General features: G+C 36.8%; 1 protein-coding gene across 1 annotated transcript; it reads left to right on the plus strand.

The window, feature by feature from the left end:
* Positions 1–9451: 9451 nt before the first annotated feature.
* On the plus strand, positions 9452–12360 carry LOC136142609 (sex comb on midleg-like protein 2). Its single transcript, XM_065900874.1, is given in 2 exon segments — positions 9452–11120; positions 11828–12360. Coding segments are annotated over 2 exon segments (2109 nt in total). The 5' UTR covers positions 9452–9544.
* Positions 12361–15963: the final 3603 nt, after the last annotated feature.

Raw genomic sequence — 15963 nt, forward strand, 5'->3', positions numbered from 1 at the left:
ATATAACAACTGTAAATATTTATGCACCCAACATAGGAGCACCTCAATACATAAGGCAAATACTAATAGCCATAAAAGGGGAAATCGACAGTAACACATTCATAGTAGAGGACTTTAACACCCCACTTTCACCAATGGACAGATCATTCAAAATGAAAATAAATAAGGAAACACAAGCTTTAAATGATACATTAAACAAGATGGACTTAATTGATATTTATAGGACATTCCATCCAAAAACAACAGAATACACATTTTTCTCAAGTGCTCATGGAACATTCTCCAGGATAGATCATATCTTGGGTCACAAATCTAGCCTTGGTAAATTGAAAAAAACTGAAATCGTATCAAGTATCTTTTCTGACTACAACGCTATGATACTAGATATCAACTACAGGAAAAGATCCGTAAAAAATACGAACACATGGAGGCTAAACAATACACTACTTAATAATGAAGTGATCACTGAAGAAATGAAAGAGGAAATCAAAAAATACCTAGAAAAAAATGACAATAGAGACACGATGACCGAAAGCCTATGGGATGCAGCAAAAGCAGTTCTAAGAGGGAAGTTTACAGCAATACAATCCTACGTTAAGAAACAGGAAACATCTCAAATAAACAACCTAAACTTGCACCTAAAGCAAGTAAAGAACAAACAAACCCAAAAGTTAGCAGAAGGAAAGAAATCATAAAGATCAGATCAGAAATAAATGAGAAAGAAATGAAGGAAACGATAGCAAAGATCAATAAAACTAAAAGCTGGTTCTTTGAGAAGATAAACAAAACTGATAAAGCATTAGCCAGACTCATCAAGATAAAAAGGGAGAAGACTCAAATCAATACAATTAGAAATGAAAAACGAGAAGTAACAAGTGACACTGCAGAAATACAAAGGATCATGAGACATTACTACAAGCATCTCTATGCTAATAAAATGGACAACCGGGAAAAAATGGACAAATACTTAGAAATGTACAACCTGCCGAGACTGAACCAGGAAGAAACAGAAAATATAAACAGACCAATCACAAGCACTGAAATTGAAAATGTGATTAAAAATATTCCAACAAACAAAAGCCAAGGACCAGATGGCTTTACAGGCGAATTCTATCAAACATTTAGAGAAGAGCTAACACCTATCCTTCCCAAACTCTTCCAAAATATAGCAGAGGGAGGAACACTCCCAAACTCATTCTACGAGGCCACCATCACCTTGATACCAAAACCAGAAAAAGATGTCTCAAAGCAGGAAAACTACAGGCCAATATCACTGATGAACATATATGCAAAAATCCTCAACAAAATACTAGCAAACCGAATCCAACAGCACATTAAAAGGATCATACACCATGATCCAGTGGGGTTTATTCCAGGAATACAAGGATTCTTCAATATGCAAGGATTCTTCAGTATACGCAAATCAATCAATGTGATACACCATATTAACAAATTGAAGGAGAAAAACCAGATGATCATCTCAACAGATGCAGAGAAAGATTTCGACAAAATTCAACACCAATTTATAATAAAAACTCTCCAGAAAGTAGGCATAGAGGGAACTTTCCTCAACATAATAAAGGCCACATATGACAAACCCACAGCCAACATCGTCCTCAATGGTGAAAAACTGAAACCATTTCCACTACGATCAGGAACAAGAGAAGTTTGCCCACTCTCACCACTCTTATTCAACATAGCTTTGGAAGTTTTAGCCACAGTAATCAGAGAAGAAAAAGAAGTAAAAGGAATCCAAATCAGAAAAGAAGAAGTAAAGCTGTCACTGTTTGCAGACGACATGATACTATACATAGAGAATACTAAAGATGCTACCAGAAAACTATTAGAGCTAATCAATGAATTTGGTAAAGGAGCAGGATACAAAATTAATGCAAAGAAATCTCTGGCATTCTTGTACACCAATGATGAAAAATCTGAAAGTGAAATTAAGAAAACACTCCCATTTACAATCGCAACAAAAAGAATAAAAGAACTAGGAATAAACCTACCTAAGGAGACAAAAGACCTGTATGCAGAAAATTATAAGACACTGATGAAAGAAATTAAAGATGATACAAATAGATGGAGAGATACACCATGTTCTTGGATTGAAAGAATCAACATTGTGAAAATGAGTCTACTACCCAAAGCAATCTACAGATTCAATGCAATCCCTATCAAAATACCAATGGCATTTTTCACAGAACTAGAACAAAAAATTTCAGTTTGTCTGGAAACACAAAAGACCCTGAATAGCCAAAGCCATCTTGAGGACGAAAAATGGAGCTGGAGGAATCAGGCTCCCTGACTTCAGACTATATTACAAAGCTACAGTAATCAAGACAGTATGGTACTGGCACAAAAACAGAAGTATAGATCAATGGAACAGGATAGAAAGCCCAGAGATAAACCCATGCACGTATGGTCACATCATTTTGATAAAGGAGGCAAGAATATACAGTGGAGAAACGACAGCCTCTTCAATAAGTGGTGCTGGGAAAACTGAACAGGTACGTGTAAACGTATGAAATTAGAACAGTCCCTAACACCATACACAAAAATAAACTCAAAGTGGATTAAAGGTCTAAATGTAAGGGCAGACACCATCAAACTCTTAGGGGAAAACATAGGCAGAATACTCTATGACACAAATCACAGCAAGATCCTTTTTGACCCACCTCCTAGAGAAATGGAAATAAAAACCAAAAGAAACAAATGGGACCTAAGGAAACTTCAAAGCTTTTGCATAGCAAAGGAACCCATAAACAAGACCAAAAGATAAACGTCAGAATGGGAAAAAATATTTGCAAATGAAGCAACTGACAAAGGATTAATCTCCAAAATTTACAAGCAGCTCATGCAGCTCAATAACAAAAAAACAAACAACCCAATCCAAAATTGGGCAGAAGACCTAAGTAGACATTTCTCCAAAGAAGATATACAGATTGCCAACAAACACATGAAAGAATGTTCAACATCATTAAACATTAGAGAAATGCAAATCAAAACTACAATGAGATATCATCTCACACCGGTCAGAACGGCCATGATAAAAAAATCTAGAAACAATAAATGCTGGAGAGGGTGTGGAGAAAAGGGAACACTCTTGCACTGTTGGTGGGAATGTAAATCGATATAGCCACTATGGAGAACAGTATGGAGGTTCCTTAAAAAACTACAAATAGAACTACCATATGACCCAGCAATCCCACTACTGGGCATATACCCTGAGAAAACCATAGCTCAAAAAGAGTCATGTACCAAAATGTTCATTGCAGCTCTATTTACAATAGCCAGGACATGGAAGCAACCTAAGTGTCCATCTTCGGATGAATGGATAAAGAAGATGTGGCACATATATACAATGGAATATTACTCAGCCATAAAAAGAAACGAAATTGAGCTATTTGTAATGTGGTGGATAGACCTAGAGTCTGTCATAGAGAGTGAAGTAAGTCAGAAAGAGAAAGACAAATACCGTATGCTAACACACATATATGGAATTTAAAAAAAAATGACATGAAGAACCTAGGGTTAAGACAGGAATAAAGACACAGACATACTACAGAATGGACTTGAGGATATGGGCAGGGAGAATGGTAAGCTGTGACAAAGCGAGAGAGATGCATGGACATATATACACTACCAAACGTAAGGTAGATAGCTAGTGGGAAGCAGCCGCATAGCACAGGGAGATCAGCTATGTGGTTTGTGACCAGCTAGAAGGGTGGGATAGGGAGGTTGGGAGGGAGGGAGACGCAAGAGGGAAGAGATATGGGAACATATGTATATGTATAACTGATTCACTTTGTTATAAAGCAGAAACTAACACATCATTGTAAAGCAATTATACTCCAATAACGATGTTAAAAAAATAATTATGTGTAAACTTTCAAACTACGAAATATTATTATTGTTAATATAAAAAGTTTGTGAGAATAATGAAACAATTTAGGTGAGCACAAATTTATATTTTTCATAATTTTAATTATGTAGGAGTAAAATAAGTTTGATTATTAAACCAATATTAGAAGTTTAGAGAGTTCAGAATAACTATTCTCTTTATGAGGGAAAACAAATCAAACTCTTATTAAAATTATAAAATGATATCATATGATACCCCTTATATGTGGAATGTAAAAAATGATACAAACGAACTTATTTACAAAACAGAAACAGAGTCAGAGACTTAGGAAACAAATGTATGGTTGCCAAAGGGGAAAGGTAGCAGGGGAGGGATAAATTAGCAGGTTGAAATTAACATATACACTACTATATATAAAATAGATAATCAACAAGGACCTGCTGTATAGCACAGGGAACTCTGCTCAATACTCTATAATAACCTATATGGAAAAAGAATCTGAAAAAGAATAGATATATGTACATATATAACTGAATAACTGTGCTATACACATGAAACTAACACAGCATTGTAAATCAACTCTACTCCAATATAAACATTCAAAAAAATATAAAATGTACACTTGAATTATACCACATTTTGATAAACTCAGAGAAAAGCTGCATAACTATCATTTTTAAACCAAAATTATTAATTTAGTCAAATGTGTCTAAAGATTAATCTTTATTATGTGAACTTGGAGTTTTTTTTTTTTTTTTTTTAAATTTTATTTATTTATGGCTGTGTTGGGTCTTCGTTTCTGTGCGAGGGCTTTCTCTAGTTGTGGCAAGTGCGGGCCACTCTTCATCACGGTGCACGGGCCTCTCACTATCGCGGCCTCTCTTGTTGCGGAGCACAGGCTCCAGATGTGCAGGCTCAGTAATTGTGGCTCACGGGCCTAGTCGCTCTGCGGCATGTGGGATCTTCCCAGACCAGGGCCCGAACCCGTGTCCCCTGCATTGGCAGGCAGATTCTCAACCACTGCGCCACCAGGGAAGCCCTGAACTTGGAGTTTTAAAATGTTTCTAAACTTCTAAAATATTAGAAGTTCACTTTCTTTGTTTCCTGTGTATTTGAGGGATTTCAATGGATATAAGCACTTATTTACAAAAGAAAATATATATCCATTATTCATCCCACAGACGTCACCAAATGGTCAGCTGATAAAACCAAAATCCCAATTATTGCTGCCACCAATGAGAATAACTTATTGGCCATATAATAACCAGAAACAAAAATGAAAAATCAGTAGAAGAAACAAAGAAAGCAAAACAAAAGTAAGTGAACAAAAATAGAGAAAAAACAAATACAAAGCTCTATCACTACTTGGGATTTATTTTGAGACCCAAGAAAAGACCTAACTGGGATGAAGCTGTTCATGAGGTATATATATTTCCCCAGCAATGCAGTTTACTTGGCTCCATGGGATGAGGCTACATGGGCATCTCAGTGGATGACCTATAAAATTATTAAGTATATTTTTCCAAAAGACCAACCAGAACTCTTACACATACATAAAGTAAATGTGTCAAATATTTCCTGTAATTCATTACTTAGGGAAACAGTAACATGATAAAACCAGTCCAAAGAACATTTGAGAAGCTACGTATTAATAGGCAATATTACAATGAGATTCCTGAGTTAGAAACCAAACTGGCTAATGACCTACATGGCCATAAACTGAAACTTCTGGGGATGGAATCACCAAATAAAATATAGGACGCAGAGTTAAATGCGAATTTCAGATGAATGATGAATAATTTTTTCAGTATAAAGTCCTAAATATTGCATGCATATTTATTTGCTAAATATGGCAACTCTATAATGGAATTATCTGTTCCATTAGACAGAAATTGTTTGCATTTCCTCCGGATAAAAATTTACAAATTAGTCTCTGCCTCTCTAGAGATATAAGAAGGCCCAGACAATATAAAGTCAAGCCCAAAATTGCACTAGAAGAATAATAATAATCTCTTTCACCAAAATTTAGTAATTAAACTTGAGGTTTCCAAGTTTTAGATAATTTTCCCAGTGAAGCACAAGTAAAAATCTTAAACTGGAAAATACTGTTTATTACAAAGTAACACTGGGAATTAAGATGTAAAATGACAAGCATATAGACTGTTTCCTTAACTCTCTTTATATTCAATTTGAGAAAGCTTTGGTAATTTCTTTTTCCAGAGTACTGTTTCATGCAGGTATTCTGATATTGCCACAAACGCAGGTTGGAAGGGTTATTTTTAGCCTTATGGCTTTTTCAACTGTAGAACAATATTTGCTTCCAGAAAAGAAAGTAAAACAAACTTTACAATCAGATAACAGGGCAAAAATTGTTCACAAGTATTACTTAAATAAGGTCAGTAGCTGTATTCCCCCACTCTGTTCACCTCTCTGTAAAGCAGACCAAGATTAGCCATTCTGCATTTCTAAAATATGAGTCTATCCCTCAAGGAATCATCCTAACCGCCAGGAAACTATATAAGAACTATATAAATTTGATTTTGAAGGAAAAGTTAGTGAGCAAGTGATCTTAGTTGCAAAAGAAGAAATCTTCCCAGTAGCTATGCAGATAGAAATATTCATATGATAACTATATAAAATGATCCCTCCAATGCAATCTGGCTATTGTTATGTATTCATTCATTTATTAAAGATTTATTGAGCTCTACATACGCGTTGGACACAGGTGATACCACTACAAACAACAAACAAGTTGGACCCCTACCTTTGTGAGCTTACGTCTACTTGGCATTTGTATGAAGAGAGAAAACAAATAAAAAACTGGTAAACTGAAGCTAAGTAACCAAACTATAATAAATTCTCTCTACAAAAGGATTTTAGAACTTAAAATTTAATTATATATTGTGAAATACTAACAGTTTAGTGGAAAGCTGATACTAGCTTGACAATGGAATTGTGATTTCTGTTTGCTGGTTTAAACTTTTGCAATCCAGGAAGCAATGTCAAAAACAGTAACATCAGACAAAGGGCCGCTTGAGAGACGCAAATAATAAAGATATGAATTTTAAAAAGAGACGGAGAAACTCCAAGTATTAGAAAGGCAACAGTGTTTGTATTCACAATTATAAACGTAATGATTAGTCCTGAATGATCTTATAAAGTAGAAGGTAAGAATGGGTTTCGTTCAGATACCATTATTCAAATAATGACGAGTTTGGTAAGGTGACTGCCAGAATCAATTGGGGAAAATTTCAAAATGTATAGAAGTACTTCATCCCCCAGATTCAAATACCCTTTTGGTGGCTGTAACACCTACCTGCCTATCCAAAATGGATTCTCCCCTTATGAGAACACAGATTTTATTGAGAGAGTGCTGTGTCCATTAATGCTCCCCTCTCCAGACTTCTGTAGCTATACTTGACTCTGTGACTCGGTATCTTGAGATAAACATAGGAATCTGCTGGGTGGAACATTTAGGAAATCTACAGTTTTCCTGAAAAGAGACAAATCTAGCTGACATGTGTTTTGCTCTTTACCATTCTCCCTTCTTCTTGCCTGGTATGGGGAATAATAACTTTTAAAGGGAATGCCAATGTCTTTCCACCATGAGGAACAAAATCTTACTCCAAGATTGGAGGATCAGGAGGCAAAAAGGAACCCGAGTCAAAATGACTTCCTTGAGCAGCTACACTTCCCCTGGGTAGCTTATCTCTGAATTTCTTGGTCAGTGAGAAAAAAATAGGTAAACTCCTATTTAGGCAAGACACATAATTTGTTTTCTCTTAATTGCAGCTGAATCCAGTCCTAAAAGTATGATAGAAGTGGAGGGAGAAGAAGAAGGAGGGAACATGAATAAGTATTGAATATATTTTGAAATCGCTCCCTGGAGAATTCTAATATGACCCTTATCCTGCTCTATAAACAGGGGCTGTTCACGTACCTGTCATTGAGACACATGCATATACGTCAACTGTATCTGAAAGGTTCCTTCTAACCCAGGGTCTTAAAATGAAAAATTTAAATGGAATCTACCTCATGGAAATAATTATTCACAGTGTACTAAATAATGTGCATTTTCTCTCTCTCCCTTTCCTTCTTCTTCTCCCTCTTTCTAGATTTTTCTATGTACACACATATTACTAAAGTATAATTTTCAAAATTTTTAAATTATAACTCATGTCAAAAATTTTATTTAAAAAATTAATTAATGAAGGAACCAATAAAATGTTAAGATTGGTTCAAAGAACATTTGAGGAGCTAACTAATTGTAGGCAATGTAATAAGGAATGTTAGGATAAGATTGCTGGGTTAAATACAAAAGTGGTAATTGTCTACAGAGCAATAAACTGTAAGCTGTGACATCACCCTTTCTACAAGACAGAAATTATTCGCACCTCTACTGGATAAAAACGTGCGATTTAACATGTAACCTCACTACATACAGATTCTTTAATCGATAGTCTTGATAGTATATTTGTGTACAAGATATACAAATTATATCTCATATAAATATGTAAATATAAAATAAATATATTTAAATATAATATATTTGAATATAAATATATGATAGATATAAATATATAATAAATATATGATATATAATTATTAACAAGTATTGCTGTGGTGTAAATGGTATTGACTACAATCCAGACTTTCTGGGAGCTAGAAAAACCCTTAGCTGAAGGAAATGTTATGTCCTGATTTGCTTCTATCCTTGTTTTGGTTCTTTGTTATCCACTGATCCTTATCTGTATCACAGCTCAGTTTACCATCCATGACCTTCTACAGGGAAGAGATCTCTTTGGTTGCCTCAGAGAAAATTCCATTGACATCTTAGTTGTACTGTAAGCAACTGCTCAAAAGTGGAGACTAAATAACAGACTATGCCCATTGCATTTTTCTATACAGTTTCTATTACCTCTGTAGCTCAATTGCTAATTGCTACTTAGCATATATATAACAATTCTGTTAATTAATATGGAATTTGTCAATTCCAACTCACACTTTGCAAAACAGGCTAACTGTAGTTACATTTTATATATAGGTAGGTGCCTTTTTCTCTCAGTTGTTGGTGCAAAACTTGAAGAGACCACCCTGGATTTTCGAGGAACAAAATTTTGTTAGGGACTACTGCCTCAAAACTTCCCACTCATTGTTTAAAATACCATAGCCCCGGTGGCGAGGGTGGGCGGTGGCCGAGAGTCGAAGTCGATGGCCAAGGGGAGCGAGCTCCCCTTGGATGAAATTTGACGTGGACCCTGGGTTCCCAATTGGGGGCCCACCACGGCCTTGGGTGCATGGGCTGCGACTGGCTTTTTTTTTTTTTTTTTTTTTTGGCGGGAGGGCAGATTGGGGTGGGGTGAGGATGAGGGAGAACTGCCAAGGGCTTTCCCCGAACCGCAGAGTCTCATGGCTCGCCACCGCCCGCGCGGGCTTCCGGCTGAGCCCCGGGCTCGGGCCCCGCACGCGACCGAGGTCAGAGGGCAAGCTTGCGGCAACCCCAGGGCACGCAGGCAGCGGGGCGGGGCAGCGGTGGCAGGGCATGCGCGGCTCCGTGCGCGGCTTCTCAAACAGGGCGGCGGTGGTGTGAAGACCGGTACCGGCTCGCTGGACCAGGGTGACAGAATTTCACTCTTTTTGCCGACGAGACTCGAGCAAAGAACACCAGAGAGGGATAGCATGGGGCGAGCAGTGAATGAAGAGTCAATGGATGCAAAGAAGGAGAATCAAGAGAAAGCTCCTTAGTCAGGCACATCTTCTGTGCAAAATGATGACTTTCACTAGGAAAATTACTTGAAATAGACTGGATCTTTAAGTGCTCCTTCAGAGTGTTTCAGACAGTCCAAGATTCCACCAGCTAATGACTTCAAAGTTGGTATGAAATTGGAAGCCCATGACCCTCGCAATATGATTTCAATATGTATCACCACCGTCGTTGGAATTACTGGTGCCAGGATACATTTAAGACTGGATGGTAGTGACAACAGAAATGATTTTTGGCGGCTTGTTGATTCTCTGGACGTACAGCCTGTTGGGACATGTGAAAAGGAGGGGGACTTACTTCAGCCTCCACTGGGGTACCAGATGAACATATCATCTTGGCCAATGTTCCTCTTGCGAACACTGAGTGGATGTGAAATGGCACCTGCAACATTCTTTAAGAAGGAACCACCAAAGCCACCTCTAAATAATTTTAAAGTGGGAATGAAACTTGAAGCTATAGACAGAAAGAACCCTTATCTGATCTGCCGTGCAACTACTGGAAATGTTAAAGGAGAAGAAGTTTATATCACATTCGATGGCTGGAGTGGAGCTTTTGATTATTGGTGCAAGTATGACTGTCGAGATATTTTCCCAGTTGGGTGGTGTCGCCTGACAGGAGATGTATTACAACCACCAGGAACTCATGTTCCTGTTACAAAGAATACAGCAAAAACACAGACTTCTCCTTCCAAAGCAACCCAGCGTTCAATGCAGTCTCTACAGAAAACTGCTGTAATATTACCAACACAGCAGATCAGGAAATCAGGTCGGACTAAATCACCTGCACATACTTCAGTCCCCAAGAAGGGGAGCTCTGTTAAAAATATCACACCAAGGAAAAAAGGCCCAAACTCAGGAAGAAAGGAAAAATGTATTCCTGTTGTATGTTCCACATCTTCAACTTCTGTCAGTATGCCGGCCAGAGGACGTGGTGGTGTTTTATATGATAAGGATGCTGTTCCTGGGTCATCTAAAATAGTGATGCCTACAGTCTGTGTCTATGTAAACAAACATGGAAGCTCTGGCCCTCACCTGGATCAGAAGAAAATCCAGCAGCTGCCCGATCACTTTGGCCCAGGCCCTGTCAATGTGGTGCTCCGGCGGACGGTGCAGGCCTGTGTGGATTGTGCCATTCAAAGTAAGACTGTTTTTGGATTCCTTGTGCCAGATGATCGTGAAGGAGAAGTGATAACCGCCTCCTTTGATGGGGAAACTCATTCCATCCAGCTCCCTCCAGTGAACAGTGCATCACGTGCTCTTTGCTTTCTTGAGAAATTGTGCCACAGCCTGCGGTGTGATAACCTTTTGAGTAGCCAGCATTTTAGCTCTTATACAGGTAATGGTCATAGCCCCGCAGAGCATGATCAAAATAAATCAGTAAAAGAAGATACAACAGAAAAGAAAAGCACCAAACGACCTTCTCAGGAACCTCTGCCTTATGTTGCTCCTCTCTCTCCTAAGCTCCCCAAAACAGAAGTGCATGCCTCTGAAGGTAAATAGTATTTACATGTTGCAAGACTGGGGAGAAAAGTCACTCTTCTATCACTTATATGCTCTTGAGTGTTGATGCTGGAAGTAGGGGATTATATTCCCCCAAATCCCCCAAAGTAGTGGCAGTTAGGCTACTACTTTGGCAGCTTTGTTGAGCGCTTCATTCCCTTCAGAAGTGCACAGTTGTCATTTCTCCTCAGATTAAAGAAAAACAGTTATAGCCATACATATTTTCCATTCAGCTTTGTATTGCTAAAAGCTGATAGAAAGAGGAATAGAAAAACCTAGTACATTTCTCCAGTGAAAGTTTTAAGTGCCCAAGGAGTAAGCAAATGTTAGAAACCAACTCTGTGATCATATTGTAACAAAGAGTTGTGAAGAACTGCATTCCTAAAAATAAATGCTTTAGTGAGGTGTTCATAGTCTTGGTGGCAAGACTGGCAAGGGTTAGTTGCCGTGAGAAAAATAGGTGATATCATTAGAATCAATTTGGATTTCAGGACAGTGCCCGTTACTATAAACACCAAGAAGGGGATGGCCATGTGCTTTGTGTTAGAGGTTTGTGGTTCAGTATAGCATGGCTTAAGTGAACTGTTGTTGGCAGTTAGGGGATTTTTGACCTTTTAATAGTATTCGAGCTGTAAGTCTGTTGAAGATAATTGCCTTTGTCTTTTTTCTTATTGCCTTTGTCTTTTTTTTTTCTTGTAGAAGTATTATCTTCTGAGGGAAATGGCATGCCCAAAGGGGAAATGCTTTCTGAAGAGTCCAAAAACTCACCACTAAATCCAGCAAGTTCTTTGAATCCTGCCAGCACAAGTCCTATAAGCACTCATACTCCGGTCTCCAGTAGTGTTTCTCAAAGTGTGCCATGCACCTCGAGTTCAACACTGGTGGGGACCGAATCACCTCCCAAGAGCAGTCACCATGAAGTTACATTCCAGATGCAGAGGAAAAGTGAAGCTCCAAGTTATATAGCTGTACCTGACCCCAGTGTCCCGAAACAAGGCTTCTCTAAGGACCCTCCAACCTGGTCCGTGGATGAAGTGATACAGTTTATGAAACATAAAGATCCTCAGATATCAGGCCCCCTCGCCGACCTCTTCATGCAACATGAGATTGATGGGACGGCTCTGCTACTACTCAGAAGTGATGTGATGATGAAGTATATGGGGCTGGAGTTGGGGCCAGCTTTAAAGTTATGTTACTATATTGAAAAACTTAAAGAAGGAAAATATAATTGAAAAAAAATGTGTAAGTTTAGACATAATTTTCAATTGTCTTGATAACTTTTTAATTTAAAAGTATTTTTATTCTCGTAGCAGTTTTTGTTCTGTAGACAGTTCCTCTAAAGCTACGTTACATCCAGAATTGCAGAACTACATTACAAGTCCAGTCTACTTCTTTAAAACACATTAACATGTTAGTGTTAGCATATTCAACTTGGCAGTCCTTTATGTCTTTTTATTATTTTACACTTTACAGTTTATTATTTAATTGTACAGTTTACAAATATACTTAATGCAGGAAACAGAGAAACACCATTGATTTTGATTAATGTTTATATATAAAACCAAAACAGCTACATCCCAAAGGGGGGAAAGTATCAGGGACTGACAGGCTCTCTAGTAAAATCCATGAGAAATTTTCCTTAGAAAAGAATTTAAAGATGCAACTGTAGATATCATCTCTTTTTCAAATATTTTATGTCTGTTACTGCAATGTTCTGTTTGTGTTCTACCAATTTCCGGAAAGGGAATAGCCATATAAATTATTTTCCTTTCGTTATTATTTCTCTGTATGTTGTGTTTGTTCATATTTAAAGAAAAAAACAAGCTTATAAACTTTCATAAAGTGTTCTTATCAGTTTTTGATAAATTTCAAACAACTGTAAGATAGAATGGTTGTTTTATGCAGGAGATATTATACTACAAGGGTGGTTTGGATGGAGTCTGATTAAAATTTTTCAGTGAAATACCCATTATTTCAAAACTTTACATATTTTCTCTAAGCTTAGACATTTAACTAGGCATTCATTTCTCATATCTCTATATGAGGACACCTGTGCCCAAATTTTTAATATATATATATTTTATTGTCTGTGTTTTATTCTTCATACAGATACTATACCATATTTATATATTATTCTATGCCTGTAGGTATTCAAACAAGTAAATCTGTTCTTTTTGAATTTAATATGGCACTTTGCACTGCCACAGAGGTAATGGTGAACTATTTATATAGTTCGATGTTTTTATTCTGAAAAAAATATGTGCATCATTTGCTATCACTAGTACCTCTCAGCTTAGTCTTCAGGGGATAAGAAACAATCCATAGATTGGTTTCCATACAGGGAAGTTCTCTGTCCTATGCAATGTTGCTAGTTAATTTGCTTAGCTCTGAGCCATTTATTCTGCTAAATTTTGGAAGATGCATTAATTCAGACTTATCATTTTGGGCTTTATTTTTAAAGTTAGAACTTTCAAGGGGAAATGGTGCTATATGTTTATTGTTAGTACTTTGTATAAGTTTGGTGCAATGTTAATAAGCTATGAGAATCTGTGCTAAAAGTATTAGCCATTTGTTATAAATGCCAATAAAATGTACACCAGGGGCAAGAATGTACATTTTCTTTTTTTAGAAAACCAAATGTACTTTATATGAGAATGCTTCTATTTAAAGGGTGATTTCATCTATGTTATTCATTTTGTGTTATAAGACAAAATTCTAATTTAAACTTGGTCTTCTCTCAAATTGTTTGTGTGAAGATGCTGTGCTCAGTTAAACAGTCCTCAGGTGTTTGTATAAATACTGTTTTACAGTTTTCAGATTTTAAAATATAATAAAAGTTTAATAACCACCGCCAAAAAAAAAAAATACCATAGCCCCAAATCAACCTCGGGCTATGGCTGAGTGAGGAGTCTGGCAAGTCCTCTCCCCTAAAAGCAACTGAAATGCTGAAGAAAATTGAGAAAAGCAACCATTTCTGTACTATGGAAGTAGTCCAAACACATATAACAATGTAAGAAGCATTTATGCTTGAAAAGTGCTGAATACTGAGTAGAAATAGTAGGGGTCTGTGGCATTTTTGCCTGGGATGTTCCCAACAGCCCTCCAGCTCCATTGGCATGGATGTTCTGCCAGAGCAGGGCAGGCCATGAGGGCTGGCAGCTTCACTGATGCAGGCAAAATAGAGTGAGCCTCTTTAACTGTTCAGTGATGGAATACACATTCCTTCCAAGTAAAAAGGGAACATTTACGAAGATAGACCATACTCGAGGTCATAAAGTAAGTCTCAAAAACATTAAAGAATTCAAGTCACATTAAATAGCTTCTCTGACCACTATGAAATTTAATTAGACATCAATAACAAAAAGATTTCTATAAAATACCCAAATTTTGGAAGCTAAATATCATATTTCTAAATAGCCCATGGATCTAAGAGGTAAACCAAAAGTTAAATTAGAAGTATTTTGAAATGGATGAAAATGAAAACACAATATATTAAAATGTGCAGGATGCCTCTAAATATGGATTAAAGACAAAAATGCTTATATTAGAAAATAAGAACATTCTGAAATCAATGACTTCAACTTCCACCTTTAGATACTAGGACAGGAATAGCAAGTTAAACCCAAAATTAATAAAAGTCAAACAATAAAGTTCGCAGTAGAAATCAGTGAAATAGTAACAGAAAATAGACAAAAATCAACAAAGCTGAAAAGTGATTCTTTGAGAAGATCAATAAATGTGATAAGCCTTTAGCCAGACAGGTCAAGGAAAAATTATGAATATCAGGAATTAAAGGAGTGACATCACTACAGAGTCTAGAAAAATTTAAAGAATAATGAAATATTTTGAAGAACTTTGTACCAAAACATTTAAAAACCTTGATAAAATGGACAAATTGCTTGACAGCACAAACTACCAGAGCTCTCTGAAGAAAAGATAATCTGAATAAACCTATATTTGTTAAAGAAATTGAAATTGTAGTTAAAATCCTTTCTACAAACATGATTTCAAGATCAGATGGCTTCAATGGTAACCAAACAGTTAATGAAGGAATAATGCCAATTCTATACAAACTCTTCCAGAAATCGAAGAGGAGGGAATCCTTTCCAACTCACACACTAATACCAACATTATGCTACGAACAAAACCAGCTAAATTGCTTTAAGAAAAGAAAACTAAGGACCGATATCCCTCATGGACATAAGTGCAATAATTCTAAACGAAGTTTTAGCAAATCTAATCCAACAATACTAACAACAATAACAAAAGAATAGGCAAAGGGTTTCAACAAACACTTCATCAAAGAAGACATAAAAGCGATAAATAAGCACATGAAACGGCATTCAATGTCATTAGTCATGAGGAAAATAGCAATTAGAAGCACAGTGAGATACCACTACAGACCAATTAGGAAGTCTAAAATTAAAAAGACTGACCTTACCAAGTGTTAGCAAGGATTTAGAACACCTGTAATTCTCAGCCACCGATGGTTGGAATGCAAAAAGGTGTGGCTACTTTGGAAAACAGTTTAGCAGTTTCTCAGATAGTTAAGCATCCACCTAACATGTGATTCAGCCATCCCCCTCCTAGGTATAACCCAAGAAAAATGAAAGCATATGTCCATACAAAGACTTGTATATGACTATTTATAACAGCTTTATTTATAATGGCCCAAAACAGGAAAGAGATCTAAATGTACATCAACAGATGAATGTATTAAAACAAAACAAGACTCTGCTATAGCCATACAATAGAATACTTCTCAGCAGTAAAAAAGAATGAATTACTAATACGTGCTACAACACGGATAAACCTCAATGTAAATATGCTAAGTG

The sequence above is a fragment of the Phocoena phocoena genome, chromosome X (genome assembly GCF_963924675.1).
Source record: "Phocoena phocoena chromosome X, mPhoPho1.1, whole genome shotgun sequence".
Taxonomy (NCBI): Eukaryota; Metazoa; Chordata; class Mammalia; order Artiodactyla; family Phocoenidae; genus Phocoena; species Phocoena phocoena.